We start from the raw sequence: 21,516 nt of genomic DNA, 5'->3' as shown, positions 1-21,516 counted from the left end.
TTTCTATTGGCTTCAGTCGGCTGAAGATCAGATCCTCAATGAGACTTAGTGAAAACAAGAACCAACTAATAAAAATAACTCCTTTTAAATAACATTATCAAGCATGAGTTAACCTGACAACTAGTAGCTCTGATAGTCTGTTCATTTAAAGATAGTTTTGAATGCTTATTTTATATGAACATTAGACTTATGGGATTCATGCAGATTGTCAAACAACTATCTGCACTTGGCATTAAGTATTACCATTATCATCTATTTGTATTGTGATAGTGCCCATAGATCACAATCAGGATCAGGACACCACTGTTCTTGGCACTGCACAAATGGAATGGAAGAGATTGTCGCTCCCCCCAAAGAGCTTATGATCGTAAAAAAATAGATTTAACTAGAAAATGTAATAAAAGACACTGCCCGGCACAAAACATCCAACCTGTTTTACTTGGGGGGAAATAAAAGCACAGATTTTTACAATCTGCTGTTTAGGACAGACCATCCCATATAGGGATAATGATTTTAAAAGTGTCCATGCCACAGTCCCTATTAGAGTCCACATCTGGAGGAGGAATTTTCAGTTCACGTTAAGAGAGGCAGTGAGATGCCCTGGACATGACAGCTGGCTAGGAGACAGGAAGGGCACCTTGGTCTATTTCTGAATCTGCCATTGGCTCATTATGGACTTGCACTTGCTGAAGTCAATGGAATCATTGTCACTGACTCCAATGGGCACAGGATCAGATATTATGTCAATTTGGGCAAATCATTTATCTTCTTTGTGCTTCATTTTTACTGACTGTATAATGGAAATAATATCACATGTAAAGTGCTTTGAGAGCTTTGGATGAATGGCTATGCACGTGCACATTTATGATGATGATGCTGTGCAGGTTGTAGCATGATCAGAATCTGCCTGCAAAGAGTATAACGTTATTTTTTAAGTTACGCTCCTCAACTCACACCATAGCAGTAGTACTTTTGATTTGCCATTCCAGTGTGAACTAAATCTGTGAAAGCTTTCCTGATCAGGAAAGCATTTACTCACATACTTAACTTTCAGCAAGTGCTTCAATCCCATTGAGTTCAATGGGATTTAAGCACATACTTTAAATGCTTTTCCTGAAGAGGGAAAGATTTTAGCACATACTTAAGTGTTTTCCTGAATTGGGGCCTATGCCTGGAGAATCCTCCCCTAAGCAGGGAAATCCTTAGCTTTCTGCCATGTCTCCCACCCCTCATAGTGTTTATGAATAGTTCTAGTATATTTAACCTAGGGGTTCTCAAACTGGGGGTCAGGACCCCTCAGGGGGGTATCGAGGATATTACATTGGGGGTCGCGAACTGTCAGCCTCCACCCCAAACCCCGCTTTGCCTCCAGCATTTATAATGGAATTAAATATATAAAAAAGTGTTTTTACTTTATAAGGCGGGGGGGTCGCACTCAGAGGCTTGCTATGTGAAAGGGGTCACCAGTATAAAAGTTTGAGAACACTGATTTAACCCTTTGAGATGTGACATTAACGATTGAAAATGCTTTTCTCTTGTCTACAGATGAAAAGAAAGTAATTACTAACATACATATCAAATTCACTGAACTTTTTGACCCTTGCATGGCATGTGGCAACAGTGCTTCACATCTGGAAAAACCCAACTCCATTTGCTATATAACGGATCTACACATCTAAGCTGAATGCCCTGTCAGCATTCATCCATTACAACCAGCCACATTCCAGACAAACATTGATGCTCCTCTCACAGGAAAGCACCTGTCCTGAAAGATTAATGGCAGCTAGGACAGTTGCTTTACAGAGGGTACTGCGTCTCTTACCAATGTATTTAATTTTCAGTTAATAAAAGTGTCCATCAGCAAAGCCAAATGGCTCTGATGTTGTGCAAGGCGTGTCAAATCCATGGGAAATGGATGAGACCCAGCTAATGCGATAAGTCTCTTTCTCACCAACAATCTCCCAGACATGCCACTCCAAGGAAGGCCAGGGGAAAAGTGAAAATCAGCCAACTATATATATTGCAGAGTCAGTGCTGGCAGTTATTTATGACTGAAGCCAATACTGAGCGTTCGAATGTACAGCAACAAGAGGTGCAACCTCCAGGAGAATCTCAAAATGGAGTTTATCTTCCATTTTTTCCGATTACTTTAATGCAAAATAACCAACAGTAGTTTAATAATAATCAGGGAGTGAGGCCAGCAGCCAGTTTAGCCCAAGTGCAGGTTACTGTTGTCCGTGTACTTACTCAGCATTTATTATGACACCAGCAATCCGGTAAGCAATAATGGAAGTCGTGTATCAGACTTCATAACATTTGGAGGACATCATCATAAATCCACTCCCTGAGCGAGCTCAGAGAGTGAAATCCTGCCTTAGAGCACAGCAAACAGAGGGTAGGGGAATGGCATGGTAGCAGCCATGACCTGGGGCTGCAGAATCAGGGAAGGATGGCTCAGGATAGTGGAGGGGAATACACTGCTGGGTGTAATTGCTCTTGCTGTAAAAAGGAACAGCGTGTCAGCACTTGGGGTGCATTGTGCACTGCAACAAGCACACTTAGGAGCTGGCAGGCCCCTAGGCAGCTCTATGTCCTCGAGTCCAGGGCGTGTTAGCTGGTGTACAACCAACGTTCCTCTCCTAGTGCTCTCCGGAGAGACAGGCAGGCATTCTGCCCTATTGCTGTGCAGCAAGGCAGTATTCCCCAGCTCCCCATTTCCACACTGTGGCAAGGTGAAACAGCTGGAAACGGCTAAGGACTGCTTGCCTGACAGGTTCAGCAGGGGACTAAAGGAAGGGCTGTATCCTTTTCAGGGAGGTTAAGAGAGACTCTCGGAGCCCTGCAGTGCCCAGGGCCCAGACCTGTTTTCTGTTACTTCGTGAATTTGGTGTTTGAATGGTAGACTGTGCTCTGAGGCACAGGCCTGAAATAGACTTGGGCTCGGCACTGGTTTCTGCTTGGGCTCCAGCACACACCCCTGCTCCCTATTTCTCTGGCTAGCTAAGGAATGCCCATCTGAGCATACAGTACAGCCCATCAACACCATTCCTGATAACCAGAAAAGGGAGTTCTGGCTGCAGGAGCTCCCTTCACCCGAGACTAGGGCATGCTACCCCCATAACACTTCCATCCTTTGCCAGCCTCCACAGAGCTCCAACCCAGGCCCATAGGGTTACAGAGCGAGAGCTGCCACCACACTGTGAAAGCAGGTAAGGGAATCGCAACTACGGCCCTGCAACCAGATGCTGTACCTGCTGACTCAGTGGGATCAGAGGACTAGCAGCAGGCTGCTGATTGGACACCAGTTTGTATGTAGTTTCCTGTTCCTTCTCTACCCCTTGTCTGAGCAACTAGTAAACAAAATTGTTCCAACCATTCCAGTATTTTAATATTTTGCTGTCTTTCATCATGCATAAAGAATATGAAAGGTTATTGTGAGTGTTATCGAAAAGGCACTTCAAAGATTTCATTTTGCAACTGATAAATATCAAATATATTTCATAAGATGCTGAACCAAACTGAAAACTTCCTGTGGAAGTCAAAGTTTGCTAGGATAAACTGAGCATTTTAATGATTAAGTACTGTGATCTTTCAGGTTTCAGAATAGCAGCCGTGTTAGTCTGTATTCGCAAAAAGAAAAGGAGCGCTTGTGGCACCATGCATCCGATGAAGTGAGCTGTAGCTCACGAAAGCTTATGCTCGAATAAATTGATTAGTCTCTAAGGTGCCACAAGTACTCCTTTTCTTTTTATGATCTTTCAGAATTTGACCAGTATTTATCGGTCTAGGCCAGTAGCTTATATGACGAGTCACCTGTATTTTATGAATTGTATTTATTTATGTATTGCATTTAATGCAGCCATGTGGAAGCAGATAGGGCAGTTAATAAACTGACTCTCGCTGTGCATCAGGAAGTTTATGGGACAATATTTGAAAGGCTGCATCTATAATCATAGCAACACCAAGGCAACTGTCTCTCAGCGCTAGTATTGGGATAATGCGTGCTCATGTTCTGTAACACCAGCCCTGAGCTCTAGTTTCATGGTGACAACTAGTACAGTGGCCTGGAAGTGCAAAGTTATCAAGAACCTCCAACAAGGATGCTGACACCCCTGAAGCAGCTTTCCCACCAAGCCTAAAGCAGGCAGGCAGGGAAACGCCCCGTCCTCAAGTTGTTTTCCCACCACCCTTCAAACCAGCACTGCTCACGATTGGCGACTCCAGCACTCCTTGTGATTGCCAACCCCACAAGAAGCTCTCTTACCATTTCCAAAACCCTGCAGTTCTCACCCTCAAATCACCAGGGGATTCTCCTGGCACTTCTCAAAACCACTGGCTCCCAAGGGGAGGATCACTCTTCAAATGCCACCCTCAGGTGGGCATTATAAGCCATCTGGTAGTTGGGAAAAGCAAGTGAAGTCATAGCTGGTGTGTGCAGTCAGAAGGCATGAATGGCCTTTGCTTATCCAATAAGTTTGGGTGATTAGCGATTACAGAACAGGGGCTGTTCTGTAGATCTCAGAGTCACATTTCACTCTAGGTGTCTTGTTCATGGTTGAACTTATCTATCCCATTGAAAATTGAGGTTATTGTCAGCCTGATAATTAAAGAGCCTGAACTGGAGGAAGGTGGAAGAGAAAACCTTTCTTCCTAGAAGGTTGAGTCTCTTGTATCCCTTATCAGAGGAAGTAGCCTTTGAGTGCTCTTGCTTGGGCCGCTTTGTAGCCCCCTGCACCACCAGGGAGTTTGACGGAGGATGAGAAAACAAGAACTCTTCCCACTGGGATGGGACAAAGTAGCACTTCTTAGCCCTCTGAGGAGTGGGAGCACAAGGAGTGGGAGCACAAGAAGCAGGGCTGTGCCAGACCGCCTTTGCTAGATCCATGATGACCTTGTTGATGGGGAAGGACACTGTGGGACGGGAGGGCTGCAGAGTGTCTAGTAAGCTGTGCTGAGGATCCTGAGTTTCCTCCAGCTGGATTTGTAGCTCTGCCACTACCCTGTGCATGAGCTCTTGGTATTGTTTAAAGTCATCCAGCAGAGATGGAGAAGATGGAGAAGCTGCCTCATCCAGTGATAATGATGGGACTGATCCTGGAACCATCAGAACTGTCAGATCCTTCTTCCTCCTCCAAATACTCCATAGTTGCATATGGCCAGGCAATGGCAAGCAGGATTTGTGCATTGAACCTGGGTGTCTGGGGTAGGGTTCCCATGATCCCCAATACTGGCAATAAGATGGATCCACTAATGGAGGGGGGACCCCACAGTATAGGGTAACACCTGTCCCTTGGCCAGTTGTGTCTGGTTGGAGGTTGGAACCCTCATCTTCTAGCGCTTCTGTCTGGGGCCACCTCTCCTCAGTGTTGCAAAGAATCCTGTGGAGCCTCCGACTGATTGGAAGCAAAGGCCAGATCATCACCAGCAGGATCAAGAGTACTGAGGACTGTGTTTCAAGGCTGGTGGGTGGAATGGGAGAATGACTGTCTCCTTGTGGCAGACTCCTCCTCTGGTGTAACAACAACCCAGAATATACATGGACCCAATAGGATCTGTGAATGCGAATGAGGAGGGTAAATATGTCTTCCAGGGAGATGTATGTCTCTGACTGTCCTGGAGTATGAGGAGAGTCCACTGGTGGAGCTGGCTGAGCCGGAGACTCTCTGGTCACCATGGCAGTCAGCTCCCCCCAGGGCCATGTTGCTATTAGTACAGCCTAGGTACCCAAAGTGGATGGAAGCACCAGGAGCTGTCTATCCTGAATCTTCACCACCAGAGCCGGTTTTAGAACTGTTCGATACATACCCTTGGACGCCTCCTTCTCTTGTTGAAAAGATTTAGTTGGGCCTAAGACCTTAGCACCCAGGTGTGCTGGCTTTCCTGAGTCTGACAGGGTCAGAGAAGGATCCCTTCTTTTCCGGGCAATCTTAGACATAGATAACTTGTCCTTATGTCTATGAGAGTGCCCCTTTCTCTCCTCTGAAGCCATCTCTTTAGGCTTAACAGGATTAGCCTCCATTCCTGAGTTCATGCACAGAGGGCACTGCCTGCTTGTTGAGGCTAATCTATAGGGGAGGGTCCCCAGCCCAGATCTGACTGGGCTTCATTGCCTTCTCTATGAGGTGTTTTCTGAGTCTCAATTTCTGCCCTCAAGAGTTCTGGGGGGAGAAGAGAGACAGATGCTGCATTTGGCAGAAATGTGAGCATCACCCAGGCATGTTAGTCACTCACAGATAAGGTTTGAGGGCAGGAGACACAGTTTTTGAACCTGAGGACTCTGGGCATAATGCCAGACTTCTTGGGGGGGGAAGTCCCTGGGAAGGGGAAAAAACGCTATCTAACTTGTAGTATGGCATACCGTAGATAAACTACTAAAAAATGAACTCTATGCAATTCTTACAGGAATGACACAACAAAACGGAGCAGAGGATACTGAAGATTCCAGCCCAGACCATGCGGTGGTAAGAAGGAACTCGAGGGATGTCGGCCCGCACTGCCCTTTATGCCCAGGGGTGGAAGCCCAAGGAGAGCTGCAGCGCAGGTGCAGGACAATGGACACTGCTCACAAGAAAGTGCGGTGCCTGGTGCACATGCATATTCCACTTGTGGAATACACATAGGGACCATCTGTGTTGTTTAAACAGAACAGTAAAAAAGTGCTCTTACCCTCTTCATTTTCATCGAAGACCGGTGGCTTGCTGGAGGTGTTTGCGCCCATGGTGAAGTTTGCCCGAAGTTCTCTCGTGCAGTTACATCACCAGCCTGGGACGCATAGCGCTGAAGTTAGCATTACCATCTAGTACTCCCTCAGAAGATTTGTGGAACTTTCTATGTGTAGAACCTGGGGAAAGAGGAAAGAAGCAACTCACCATCATTGTCACAGACAAAGGAACATTGCAAATTCGTCGCCATACATTTGCCAGGCTGTTAACGTATGATGTCGAAACCAAGTGAGTCTCAGAAAAGAGACGAACATCATTATTATTCTTGATCAGCAGCCCCTCACAACTAATCAAGATCAGGGCCCCATTGTGCTAAGTGCTATACAAACCCAGAGGAGTAGACGTCAAGGATCCAACTGTGCGTCCCTTCTACTGCTGAGCCCTCACTCCAAGGAGTAGTTCCATTGACTTCAGTTAGTCTCCTCACAAGGGTAGATGCTCATGACCATGAGTAAGGGTTGACAACTAAGCCCCAAACGAAAGTTAAGTTTGCATATAAACCTTAATAAAGATGTTACACAGGCTTCATGCCATACGCGCAATGTACCTCAAATTTCCATTGACTACAGTAGGATTTGACAGTGCACTGGGAGTGCAGGATCAGGCCCACAGTCTCTTTAACATGATATTATTCTAAGTCTGCTGGCTGCGTATGTTACTATGCCAGGGAGGTAAGTTGTAACACTGGGTTCTTACATACAAAAAATGTAAGATCCTTGTCTCTATATAGTGTTTACTGAAAATGCAATCTAATAGCATGTATGAAAGAGAATGAAATAAAGAACTTTATGGCACAAGAAAGACTGGGTGGGGCTGAGTGAACACTAAAAACAATTCCACAAATAATCACTGTGCATTTTTAGGGCTGTGAGTAATGTGAGTAGGGAATCAAAATCTGGCCCTCAATGAATTTGCTTCAGCCATGCCTCAGGTATTTGCTTCCCACACACCTTCATGCAATCAAGTTTTACTGCGTGAAAGTTCATGGGAACTGAATTTCAAAGTCACGCGTTTTAAGTTACCAGGAGTGAGAAGACAAACTGGAAGTAATGACATTCTCAATTCAACCACGGGAACAGAAATAATACCACGTCACCTGTCTGACCAGTCCCAACTAGCCAACACAGCTCAGATAGCAAATACTCACAGCTGTCTGTGTCAAGTCAGAGAGTTAAAAGAACCTCCTAAAAATAATAGAATTCCTTCAATTAATGAATAAATTAGAGGAAATTGCAAATCAGCTCATGGCAAATGATATACTCAGTTTAGGAATTACATAAGGTTACAGATTTTTCTTTACCCTTAATAAATCCACTGTAAAATTTGATTTTCAATTACAGTGGGCATGGTTATCCATTACTGACTAATTACGAATGTCAAATAAATTTACTGTGGGCATGGTCATCCATTACTGACTATTTACGAATGCCAAAGTAATTATTCTTTCAACTTCCTTCACAGAAATATTTTAACTTATTCATATTTATCTTCTGTAGCTCCAATTCCATTACGTCTGTTATTTAAGGGTATGAGTGTGTGTATGTGGGAGGGGCGGGGGGTAACTACAAAACACTATCTTAATGAATAATCCCACTTTAAATGTTCATAGAACCTCACACCCTGACCTCAACATTCTTTGCAAATATTAATTGTTCATCATAAACCTCTCTATGTATTTTACAGATGGGAAACTGAGGCACAGAACATTTTGCTTAAAAATCACACAGCAAGCTAGATGCAGAGCCAGGAATAAAACCCGCGAGTCCTGAGTCTCAGACCCTCTACTGTAATCATTAGGAACTCAATTCATTATTCTTTTGGTAGCCAGAGTTCCCACTGCAGATAATTAGAGTTCTAGGGTGACGGGATGAGCCGCAGATGATGTTATAACTCACCTACTGGACAGCTCATCCTTTACGTGTTTACATACAGACCATTAATATAGGCTTATTTTTATATAAGCACCTCAAGCCACACACACACACACAGCGCGCTTATTCCCTGTCATAGGTAGATCCTGTTCAGAGATTAAAATGAGAGAATAACAGTGTACAGGTCCATCCATGGGTGGGAGGGCTTCAACCCTGCAAGGGAGGCTTTGCAGGCGATTCAGATTTTTCTGTGACCATTTAAGGGTAGAATGCAAGCTAATTAAAAAAATGGGAACTACCCTTTATAAGCAGAACTAACAGGTTGATTCAGCAAGCAACATGATTTAATTAAAAGTGGCAAAACTCTCAGAATTGCAACATAAAAAAGGAAGGATCATTAAAACACAATACACAGAGGTCGAAGGAAAGATTATGGATATGAACCTGAAGCCTTGCTCAGTCAAAACTGCCATGGTAGGTCAATGGGACTTGTATCCAAGTAAGGACTGCTGGATCAGATGCTAAAATGGTTAACATTTTATTCATTTGGTCTTCTTTGGACAGATGAAAATCACTATGAAGTTAGAAAGGAAGTCATGTGGGGAGAGAATGAGGGGGGGGGAAAGAAGACAGATGGGGCAGCAAAACGGATTGGTTGCAAACGCTGCTTAAAATAAAAAAAGATAAAGTTGGCCAAAAATGCCCATCGTAGAATGAAACGCATACTAGGCCAAATGGAATGTGGAACTCTGGAGAACTGTGACATCTTCATTATCCAGGGATCATGGCAGAAAACTGAGCAGAGCCAGGCAGCGCTGTAGTGCAAGAGCAGACCCAACGAGGTGGGAAGAGGGTGCTGATCATACGCAGCTTGGAAAGGAGACTACAGAACAGAGTGAGATGAATGCTACAGCAAACAGAGAAAGAGAAACACAGAGGAGGTTTCTTTCCAAGACTGGCTTCATGAGTGGGGCTTGATTGTGGGAGTGGGGCTTGTTTTATTCATCTTCAATCAGTAAAGATATTTGAAACAGAGAAAGAAGGGCAACCAGCTCCTATGACCTTGACCCATGTGGTTTGTCTCCCCTGACTAAGCTTTTGACTCCCTCCTGGCTGTGAGTTCTCTCTCACATAAACAAACACACTAGCTCACCTCTCACCAACCCATCCTCTTTCCTGCCCGATTCCATTTTCCCCGCAGCTTCACACTCCAGCTTCTTCTCGCTAACTTTTGTTTTTCTTTCCAAAGCTTAGCGATGCAATAGCACAAACTCTCAGCCAGCCTCAGACCCTGAGTCAGGAAAGGTTAACGCTAAGAATGTGCAGAAGTCCCCTTGAAGTCAAAAGTTAAGCAAGTGTTTAAGTCTCTCCCGACTTGAGAGCTGAATAAAATGGGCCCAAGCCACTCATTTTAGTTTGGGATTTCTAACATTCTGAAGTTCGGAGTTGGAAGTGTCAGTTCTAGGGGATGGATTCAACCCATTCTAAAGAAACTGGCGATTTGTGCAATTCAGACCTGGATCTGCAATTGGATTCCAACCCACTCCTCCCCTTTGTAGCAGGAGATTTGATTTGGGTTCATCTTTGACCTTAAAGCCAGATTCCAATAACCTTACTCGTGTCGAAGAGTGCTTTACTCCATGAGTAACCTCTTTGGCCTCCACAGGATGACTTGCCGAGAAAGGTACCATTTAATGTCAGTAAGGGTAACAAAATCTGGCAGTTAATAGTACTTTTTCTAAAATATATTTTATTTCCCTTTCTGAAGTAAAATTATTACAGCATAGGACATGCATTCATCACTGATCCTGTACTACTTCAAACTAATCACCATCAGCAATTTAGGAGAGGCTGATCCTGTGAGGTGCCGAGTACCAGTACGAGAAGTTCAGCATCCTCACTTCCCCATGATGTTAACAGGAGTTGAGAGCACTCAGTACCTCACAGGGGATGCCCGCACCATGCAGAATCAGGCCCACAATGCATCCCATCTCCACAGCATTTTATAAGTTCAAGCTAATGGCAATTCATTTGAACTGCTGCAATTGAGCTCTCGCTCAGAGCTCACTTTCACTAGCAAAGAGTGAGAAAGTTTGCTTTTTACAAAAGGCTAAAAATGATGCAAACTATTAAAAAAAACTCTGAACCCCAAGTGCTCATTTCACAGGGCTGAAAACATCTCCAATAATAAAACAAATCAGAGCATGATTTCTGCTGCTGTCTTTAAACTGAACAGGCTGAGGAATCACTCCAGACCTTTAACATATCCCCAAGGGCAACTCTTTTCCCCCTACAGAACTTACTCTCTGAGCAAACAAGAACACATCAGAAGGATGCTTTGCTCTTACTACAGTAAAAGGCTGCAGTGAGGATAGGTACTTCACATCTACTAATAAACTCAAAACACAGCCTATATGACATTATGTTGTGATAATGGCCATAAAACAGGATCCCATAGTGATGCCCTCACATTATAGCAAAGCGACCACCAGCAACTGTTAGAGATCTCAGAGTAACAGCCATGTTAGTCTGTATTCACAAAAAGAAAAGGAGTACTTGTGGCACCTTAGAGACTAACCAATTTATTTGAGCATAAGCTTTCGTGAGCTACAGCTCACTTCATCAGATGCATACTGTGGAAAATGTAGAAGATCTTTTTACACACACAAAGCATGAAAAAATACCTCCTTCCACCCCACTCTCCTGCTGGTAATAGCTTATCTAAAGTGATCACTCTCCTTACAATGTGTATGATAATCAAGGTGGGCCATTTCCAGGACAAATCCAGGGTTTAACAAGAACGTCTGACGAAGGGGGGGGGGGTTAGGAAAACAAGGGGAAATAGGTTACCTTGCATAATGACTTAGCCACTCCCAGTCTCTATTTAAGCCTAAGTTAATTGTATCCAATTTGCAAATGAATTCCAATTCAACAGTTTCTCGCTGGAGTCTGGATTTGAAGTTTTTTTGTTGAAGAATTGCAACTTTCATGTCTGTAATCGCGTGACCAGAGAGATTGAAGTGTTTCTCTGACTGGTTTATGAATGTTATAATTCTTGACATCTGATTTGTGTCCATTTATTCTTTTACGTAAAGACTGTCCAGTTTGACCAATGTACATGGCAGAGGGGCATTGCTGGCACATGATGGCATATATCACATTGGTGGATGTGCAGGTGAACGAGCCTCTGATAGTGTGGCTGATGTTACTAGGCTCTGTGATGGTGTCCCCTGAATAGATATGTGGGCACAGTTGGCAATGGGCTTTGTTGCAAGGATAGGTTCCGGGGTTAGTGGTTCTGTTGTGTGGTATGTGGTTGCTGGTGAGTATTTGCTTCAGGTTGGGGGGCTGTCTGTAGGCAAGGACTGGCCTGTCTCCCAAGACTTGTGAGAGGTCTGTTGCCCTTTCCTTTATGAGTCCTTGTAAATGAAAAAGCTATGAACTCCAGTACAACATCTTGGCAGTACCTCCGCAGGACCTATCCAGAGGGACACAGGTCTTGCTTTCAGTTAAGCTGGCTTCAGAGAGGATGTTTGGGGTAAAATGGGAGACTTGGCTGTAATTTATTTAAAATAAAGCCATCCTATGAGAGGATAATCCTTCTACACTTTTTGCTGTTTCCCTTTTTAAATTCACCAAGCATTGCTTAACCGTGAAAATCAGCCACTGGTCTTTCCCTAGACCTAGAGCTATGCTAATGCTTTAGGTTAGCATTCGCCTTCATGATCGAATCATTCACTGTTCCATTAACAGAATGGCAAAGGCTCTAATGACCAGTGCGCCCTATGCCTTGTTAAGAGTGGCACTGGTCATCAGCATGTTTATACGGATGGGAAGCCCTCACTTGGATTGGGGGAGGGAGGCAGGGAAGGGTTGACATCAAAGCACCTGCAGACTCATTGTCGTGTCTCCTTTGTTTTCTTTAAGACCAGCTATTTTATCCACAGACATTAAAAGAAAAAGAAAAGGCACAGCTATTTAACAATTGCCTCAAGGGGTTTAATCTCACAGTGCAAGTAGCACTTCCTCTACAATGGAGCAAGAGCCCCGTAGGATTAAGAACAGATGTATATGAATAATAAGAATAGCCACAGTTACACTACCTAGAACAGTCATTCAAAAAGGGTTATAAACACACATCCACCAGAACATAAGCCAACCACTGTGCATGGGGGTAGAAGAAAACTTCCCCAGGGGTACATTATCATCTAATTACTAATTAGGGGTTTTTTACACGTTCCTCTGAAGCATCCGGTCGGTACTGGACACTACCACAGCTGTGATACAGGACAACTTGGACCACTGACTATCCTAAGTTGCTTCCCCCAAAGAAATTACACAGTATTCTGAGCCCCCTTGCAAACACTTAGTCACAGAGAAGAAAGTTCAGAAGGGAGCAGACTTTACTTTGAAGCACCTTTGCTTCTGATCCTGAGCCGTTGCTCCTTTAGCATTCTTCCTTTGCAGCTTCCGCGCTTTGAGACATCTGCAATATTCCAGAAAGTGACTAAGATACTGCTGCAAAATGTAAACATTCAAAGCACTAGCCAACTATTACACTGTCATCCCCCCCGAGGAATTAAAATCATGCTGAAAGCAGATCAGTAAGGGGATGATGCAGTTACTGGTGAGAGATCTTAGGGAGTCAAAAAAAAAAAGAAACCACCTACCTTGAGAGAGGGGAGAAAGCAGCAAAGAGACTGAAACAGTAGCCAGGAGTAGAGCAGCAACAACCTGAAGCTGCAGCTCAGGAAAAATAGCAGCTGTGGGCACTGCACTGCTATGCAGTTTGGACAGATGGGGGGAAGGGAGGGAGCCAAGTTTCCTTTCTGGGGAGTCTTAGTTTGAGGCAAGTGGACTTGGGATCAGAGAGGAAGAGCCAAGCCTATTGCAGGGAAGTTTCCCTTTGCAGATTGCAGGAGGAGCCTGCAGCTGTCACAAGAGGTAAAATACACCAGAGAGCAGATAGAAAGACATGCAAATGCATGCACACACTGACACAAGGGAGGAAGTAAGGTGGGAGGGGGGAGAGTGGAATAAATGGGGAGTGTTATTAGTGAGGTAAGGCAAAGTGATAGCTCTAGGATGTGGCAAACCTCTGCAACTGTACTTAATGCTGATCAGATTGGCACCGGTTCTCCAACTGCAGAAGCATCGAAGGCACATTGTGTCGCTTAAACACTTAACAGATCAGCACTTTTCAGAGATCCCATAATGAGACATTTCACAGGTCAAGGGCAAAGACAATCTTTTCTGATCACTCTGCTACTTCTAGGCAGGATTCCCCCACCCCCAACTTGTGATGGAAACAGGACTGTCTTTGTTTGGAACAGTGCTTTAGAAAATTATTTTTTAAGAGATGTGAGGTTATACATTCTGCTACTGATTTAAAATCACATGGAGGGAGGGGTGGCCAGGATCACTGACCTAGGCTGAATTTCCCTGACCCATGCACTCTTTCTCTTTGCAAAACAGGCAATTGCCCCCTGCCTTCCTCTCTGCAGAAAGGGCTCGATCCTGCAAGCTGCTGAGCACCATGGCTTCAACCCAGCAAAGCTCTTAAATACATGCTTAACTTCAAGGATGTGGGTAATCCCCATTGCCGTCAATGGGATGATTTATAAATTTAGAGTTAAGCAGATGCTTAAGTGCTTTGCTGGATCAGGGCCAAAGTGTTCAGCACCTTGAAGGATCAAGCCCAATTTACTCATCTTCTTCCTAACTATCCAGCTAAATCCCTGTGTTAAAGACTCCTGTCAAGAAGCAGACACATCATGGTGCTTCCAACACTCATGAATACAAATAATAAATAATAAATTGTTGCACTAATAATATAGTGCCTTTCGCCTTGCAGAAGAAGGGCTGGGTTGCCCTCCTATCTTTGAAGCGAGCTGAGAATGCCTGTCTCCACTATGGCTGTTGTAATCTCTCCTAGGTACTTATATGGCCCCCATCATCCTAGTCTCTGAGCACCTCACAACCTTTAACATACTTTCCCCACAACACCCCCATGAGGTAGGGCAGTGCTATTATCCCCATCTTACAGATGGAAACAGAGGCACAGAAAGGCAAAGTGGCTTGCCCAAGGTCACACAGACGTCTCTGGCAGAGCAGGGAATTGAACCCAGGTTTCTGGCTAATGCCCTAGCCAGTGGCTTATCCTTCCTCTCAGGGGTCAGACGGCATGTGCTGGTACAGTCTCAAATCCAACCCAAAGCAAGCTCCGCCCACTACTGAAGCCAAAATGAGATCCCACTGACAGCATATGGTGCAGATTTTTTCACAACAGGAATCATCATGCCCCCCATACACTTTACACAACTGTGCAATGGGGGCAAAAGGAGTAAGAGACTGCACATGGGCAGGCCAAAACTGCAGCCCCCTCCACTCCTGCTACCACTTTTTCCCTCCTCCACCCACCAGGGGCAGCTCACCACCAACAGGGCAGGGAGAAAGGAACAGAAGGTGGAACTGTGGCTCTGCTCCCCTGCAAATTCTCACCCTAATTGTTGGTTTAGACAGTTTGCAGAGATTCTAGAGGCCAAGCTGCAAAAAGCCCAGCTAAACCTTTCCCAGGCTAGAAATTCCTCTAGCTGGGGTTCAACCCTTCTCCCCCCAGTTCAGTCCTTGTTTCTCAGGTGTTTCCAAGTGTCTCCTTTGGCCGGGGAGTCAGTGAAGAACCTCAATGATGTCACTCCCGCCTTAAATAGCTTTTGCATATGGCAGGAACCTTTTGTCTCCAACTTTTTAGTTCCAACGCCTTTCAGTGGAAAAACATTGATATTCTATGATGGAGTCTAGTACCAGGTGACGGGGTCACATGTCTCTGTAGGGCCATAGCAGCCATGAGTCAGAGGCTGTTTGTAATGTCCTCAGGAAGGCTCCCTGGTGGGATATTAGCATCTTCTAAGACCTATTGTTTTCCCTAACAGCCCTTCCCAGCCAGCCATCTAGACTGATGTCTGCCTCGTGGGAGTTCCCCAGGTATAAACACATTTGTAATAGATGCATAGACAACATTCCTAACTTCAGATACCAAAACGATACATGCATACAAATAGGATAATTATATTCAGTGAATCATAACCTATTCAATGATATCTCACATGGCCTATCTTACATAAAATACATCATCGTTTTGCCATAATTATATCATAACAATATTACTATGAAGAATATGGGGCGTAAGGCCACACCAGGATGGAGTTTTGTTTGTTCTCGTAAATCAAAAATAAATAAATATTGATCCAGCTTTGTTCACTGCAGCTCTCGTGGTCCAGTAAAACAACATCAATCAACTATATTAAAACAGGGTCACTGGCCAGGCCTGCAGACAGAAGTCAGGACACCAGAAAAGGCAGCTCTCCTGATATATTTCCGCAACCCCATGGAACTTCCCCCAGCCCAGCCTATGTGGGCAGCGGGCACATGTACCAGGCACAGCTCTGTTCAACTAGGGAACGGGACTGTCATGGACTGGACTGTCATGGCCCTTTGAGGCAAGCTGGGCTCGGCCTTGCCCATGACCTAGCAACTAACCCTCAGCCTCTCTCATGAGCTGATAACTAAGAGCTAATTAGTGACCCCAGCTGCGTGTAATGGGGCTTAATTAGAAACTGACCCCAGTCAGTCATGCTCCCCACCCGGAGTGTGATTGATTAACTGCCTCCTGGCAGGAAGAGGTGGAGCTAAACTTTAAATAGAGCTGAGAAGCAAGCAGAGAGGAGGAGCCCCTGCAGGGAGGAAAAAGGGGAGGGCCCCTCCGGGAAGAGACAGACTGAGACCCATAGGGAGCAGAGTAGGTTCCTGTGTGAGGAACCAGGACCTATGAGGAGAAGAAAAGCCCAGATGGGCCAGAAGAACTGGCAGTTATGAGAAGAACTCCAGCAGGGTATCCATCAGCTGTCAGAATCCCTGGGGAAGGAAGGCTGCAGAGGAATCCAGCCGGAGAAGAAACAGAAGATATGATGGAGTCTGAGGGGCAGAAGAACTACTAGTTTGGAGTATTTGATTTTGGCCTTGGAGCTGGACCTTTAATTAACCCTCGAAGGGGACTGAACTCTCCATGACTTGGTCAGAGGGCTGAGCCACAGCAGACCCGGGAAGGGAGTACAGAGAAGGGACCGGCAGAGCAGATGGCTGTCAGAGAGAATATTGGAGGCAAAGTCCCCTGCAATGCTGTGTCTGGGCACACAGGGCGCCCCAGAGACAAGGATGCCTGTCTACAGGGATACACCAGACTCATCCCACTGTGTTCAAAGGCTCCAAAGTAGAGGTAGAGTAACATTTTGAAAACTGCCTAAGGGTTTGTCTACACTGCAGCTGGGATGAGCCACCCAGCCCAGACAGACACATGCTAACGGGACTTGAGCTAGCATGCTAAAAGTACCTGTGTAGATGCTGCAGGCCAGGCTCTCTAGGAGGCCAGACGGGCTTGAGAGCCGGAGCGGCAGCCTGAGCGGCTATGTCTCCACCGCTATTTTCAGCATGTTAGCATGAGCCCTGACAGCCCAAGTCTGTCTACCTGGTCTGGGAGGCATGTTCCTGCTGCAGTGTAGACATACCATAAGGGACTCAGGCACCTGAGTCATTAGGTGCTTTTGGAAATCTTTCCCCTTGACTGAAAACAGAGTCTCCTATTGCACAAAAACATTCATGAATACTGTATTCTTATTTCTTATTGAAAAAAATAAAAATTCAAATTTCTTTGATTGGTTCTACCCCAAAGTAGTTAATTCGATGTACTAGACAGATCCCATCTGGAGGAACTCATCCGTGGGAATAGAACCCAGGACTTTCTGCACCAAAAGACTAGCCCCAGCACTAGAACTCAGTTACTTAACTCACTGTTACCATCAAGCACCATCTGCTGACAGTGTGTTAGGGGTGTGGTGAGTTGGGTTTAGGGCATGGAGAGGCCAGGGTAATGATCTGTATCCTCCATTATCCTCAGTGATCCTCCTATCCTACCCCACTCCCCCTGCCACACATTTGCCCAACTTGGCTATTTGGCCAGGCAGTGGAGACAGGCTCTGGTCTTTCACATGTAGCAGATAACACTCAGAACTGGCCCCTAATCCTGTCACAGCCTGGGCTCTGGTAAATAAGCTGCTGATGGAAGAGGCCTCTCAGTAGGTGTTTTATAATGGCGCTGCTACCCATGGTGCCTGAGCCGCAGTCCAAACACCCATTGACCTCAAAATACAAATCCAACGGTACTTATAAAACGTGCCCCAAAAGTGGCAAGAAAATGCAGGCAGAAACAGTAACATCTGACCCACAGTAGCACCTACAGGCCCATCATGCTTGGCACTGTGTCAATGATAGTCCCTGCCTCAAAGAGCTTACTGCCTCTATAGACAAAGCAAAGACACCAAGAGGTGAAGTGACTTGCTCAAGGCCCCACAGCAGGTCAGTGGCAGAGCTGGGAATGGAACCCAAGTCCCCTGAGCAGCAATGCCCCACAGCCATTGGACCACGTTGTCTCTATTTAAAACTCCCTACAAAGAGAAAGCAATACTGTAAGGAAGGGAACAGTACTAACGAGAGCACTGACCACTAAACAGAAAATAGAAATTTGCTTTTAAGTTCTTACCTTATTTCAAAGAATTTAAAGGAAGAAGGAGCGATGTTGAAGCCATTCTGGAGATCTCTGGGGGCCCCCTAGTGGAGACAAGGCAGTGATGCAAATGAAATAAATTTCAGAAAACTTTATTTTTAAAATATTCTCTAATGTCTTACTCCTATATTTTGATCAGTTATTTAAAAAACAGATCAACATTGTATGCCACATGATCTCTTTCCTTCTCCACGGAGGAAACACTGGACACAAGGAATAGAGTCCAGAGGGAAAAGAGAGCAAAAATAAGGTCTTGACTCCAGTGGTCACTAAAGATCCCATGACTCTTTTGCAATGAGTAGGGGTATTAACTTCAGTGTCTTGCTCAAATCAGGCAACTATCCCATGTCAAACCATCTCTGCAGATTCAGTGGGATACAGTACTCCTGCCCTAACTGCTTGCCTAATAGTTGCTCCGTGCTGTTAAACAGCTGGCACATTTCATCTGAAAAGTGGCTGTTAGAATGATTAGTGAAATGAATCCTGCAGGCCCTGTGTAGGGGCTGAACATTCAAGATCATGCTGCTGCTGTAGAGGATTATTTTAGAACTATTGGTAATGTCGTGCTAGTACTTTGATTTTAACAGAACTGCAACTACAAATGATCGGAAAGTTTAAGGCCTGACCTATCCTTAAAATTTAGATCAACCTGGCTAAATCACTGAAGCGCCATAATTAATCTGAAAAACCCCCAACATAGACACAGCTAGATCAATGGAAAAAATATTCCATCAACCTAGCTACCACCTCTCAGGGAGGTGGAAAAAGGAACATAAATCCATACCATGTAGAAGTCAAGCACAGGAGTTTATTATGCACAGCGCTGGTGGAGTGTCACCTTGCTTATCGGGCTCAGAGACACTGTCAATGAATTCATTACAATGGATTATATGGATTCTCCATGGGGGGGGGGGGAGTGACTGGGTAAGTAGTCCCCCGAGACACTGTCAATGAATTCATTACAATGGATTATATGGATTCTCCATGGGGGGGGGGGGAAGTGACTGGGTAAGTAGTCCCAAACCCCGATAGATCTAGCGGCAAGATAAGATAAGCACAGTAGCCAATGGTCAAAGGTTACATAATGTCTCTGCCCATGGTTTCAGGTTAACAAGTAACATTTAATTAGTACTTCAATAAAATGTATTAGTATAAAATATATGTATGCTGAATTCAATTTGGGGTCCATAGGAATGAAGCAACTCCTCTGCTTGTCCAACAGGTACATATCTAGGGGTAAAAGCAAAGAAACAGTGAAAAGTATACGGCAATAAAGATTGTCTTTCAAGTTGCTTATTTGTGTTTTTAAGGCAGGCATTGGTCTCTGGGAAAGGGATAAGGCCATATCTTATACTGACCTGCTTGAATCCTTTCATACACGCAAGGTTGGTGTGTGGGAAGAACATCTCCCTACAGAAGAAACAAACACAACAAAAACAGGACCTCTTTGTTCTGTTTGCAACTTTAAATAAGTCAATTATTGCTCCCAGCATCTGGCGTTTTGCTGACCAGGCTTATCTTCGCAAAAGCAAGGTTATCTTTTGTTTATTCTGCTTCTCTTAGCTAATCACTATTTGCTAGACCTCTGACCTCTTGACCAAACTCTGGACTTTGGACCTTGTAAAAAGAGCTGACACAATCCATATATCGGGTTTTACATAAGCAGCAATGGATTTTGACCCTTCAGTGGATTACCTACATCGATGGAAAAACCCCTTCTGTTGCCATGGAAGCATCTACGCTGTGGCACTACAGTGGCATAGCTGCAGCTGAGCTGCCATACTGCCTGCAGTGTAGACATGACCCTAAAGATTTGCAGGACTGGGTCCAAAATTAAGTTGCTGTCCTATTAAAATCTTGATGTTTAAAAAATTCCAAAAGCTGTAAAACAAGACGATCCTGGAATTCCAGGTCCTGCAAGACTGAACCCATTTAGCACAATTGTTGGGTCATGGATGTTTAGTGTGATATTTCTTCCAAATATCTGGGGGGGGGGGGGGGTTAAGTGTATTGCTGAAAACCTGACAACTCTTCCTACTGCCCCAAAGGCCTGATTTTTCAGACACGCTTAGCATTTTCAACTTCCAATGAAGTTGGAGTTTTGAACACTCCCCACCTCTGACATGAAGAGCATAGAGATAGATTTACCTAACCAATTTTAAGAATGTTAACCTGTGTGTAGATAAGTCCTTCATTTAGCCCCTCTTAATGTTCCTCCCTGAGCAACAAAGGCAGAGGTGCCAACTTCTTCAGTTCCTGAGGGGTGCTCAACACCCGCTACTCCGCCCCACGCCCCCCCCCCTTCACCCCTTCCCCCAAGATCCCACCTCTACCCCTTCCTGATCTCCACCTCCCTTCCTGCCCCTGCTCCCTTCCCCCCAGCGCCTCTGGCACACCACTGAACAGCTGATTGTGGTGGGCAGGACTGTGGGGGAGGGGGAGGAGCTGATCCTTGGGGCTGCCAGTGGGTGCACCCATTTTTTTCTCATGGGTGCACCTATGAACAAAGGTCCCATCCTATGTTGCTTTTGTTATTCGTCCACTCCTGGAGATCTCATCCAGCCTCCTTTCAGAAACTGACAATGCTATTCTCTCACTGGCCACAAGGGGTCAATGTTGTCCAAAGCTATACTTGTCACCCTGTGCTGCCTGAAGAACAAGACAAGATCCAGGAGTCGATTCCAGTGCTCCCAGCCACACCCTTCCCTCGACACACACCTGGTATCTCAATCAAGTACTAGTATTGCCACCTAGTGTGGTGACTGATCACTCCAATGTCTGCTCCTTGTGGTTTAAACCTACCAGGATGGGATGCCTCTGAAATCTCTTCCATTTGCTGGTCCCACAGAGCTCGACTTTGGTGAGCTTCAGACAGCAGCAGATCTGCTTGCAAATGCCTCTGATTGATCCTCATGGGTATGTTATTCCACAGCAGGGACCGGGGTCCTTCAGTGGGCCAGCTCCTCAGCTGGTGTAACTCCACTGACTCCAATGGAGATATGTCCATTTACTCCAGCCCAGGATTTCAAAAAAATAAAAATAAAAATGTTTATCCGCTGCTGAGTGATCTGGGCCATTATAGATGCTCGTCTGTTACTGAACAATGCAGAAAAAACAAAGGGATCATCTATTCTCTCTCTGAAGAGCCCTCAAAGTCACAAGACACGAGATTTGTTTAAAACCTGAATCATGAAAGAAGTTTCCTTCTCCGAGGCTACAGGGCTGAGTTTGAAAAGATATAAGGGAGTCATTGTCTTCAGCAGATCATGTGAAATGCTGCCAATGTCAAAAACAAACACTCCGA

The 21,516-nt window shown here is 45.1% G+C and overlaps 1 protein-coding gene across 10 annotated transcripts in view; it reads right to left on the bottom strand.

Moving 5' to 3' along the window:
* Positions 1–21,310, bottom strand: part of STK32A (serine/threonine kinase 32A) — a 96,426-nt gene extending 75,116 nt beyond the window's left edge. For 3 of the 10 annotated variants that reach the window (XR_006292754.1, XM_043553078.1, XM_043553082.1), the window contains exons 1-4: positions 21,015–21,152; positions 19,571–19,622; positions 18,189–19,442; positions 6,667–6,841 (exon numbers count right to left, since the gene is read on the bottom strand). Coding sequence is in view for 4 of the 10 variants with exons in the window: in XM_043553078.1 (XP_043409013.1) it covers positions 6,667–6,718 (52 nt within the window). In the remaining 6 variants the exon portion in view is untranslated. Of the gene's footprint in view, positions 1–4,290; positions 5,553–6,666; positions 6,842–13,010; positions 13,594–18,188; positions 19,443–19,570; positions 19,623–21,014 lie in introns of those variants that run through there. The other 7 variants (XR_006292756.1, XR_006292759.1, XM_043553081.1 and 4 more) reach the window with 7 other exon arrangements.
* Between the last annotated feature and the right edge of the window lie 206 nt (positions 21,311–21,516).

This window comes from Chelonia mydas, chromosome 8, assembly GCF_015237465.2.
Source record: "Chelonia mydas isolate rCheMyd1 chromosome 8, rCheMyd1.pri.v2, whole genome shotgun sequence".
NCBI lineage: Eukaryota > Metazoa > Chordata > Testudines > Cheloniidae > Chelonia > Chelonia mydas.
The sequence above is the reverse complement of the archived record's forward strand: the minus strand, read 5'-3'. Positions and strand labels throughout refer to the sequence as shown.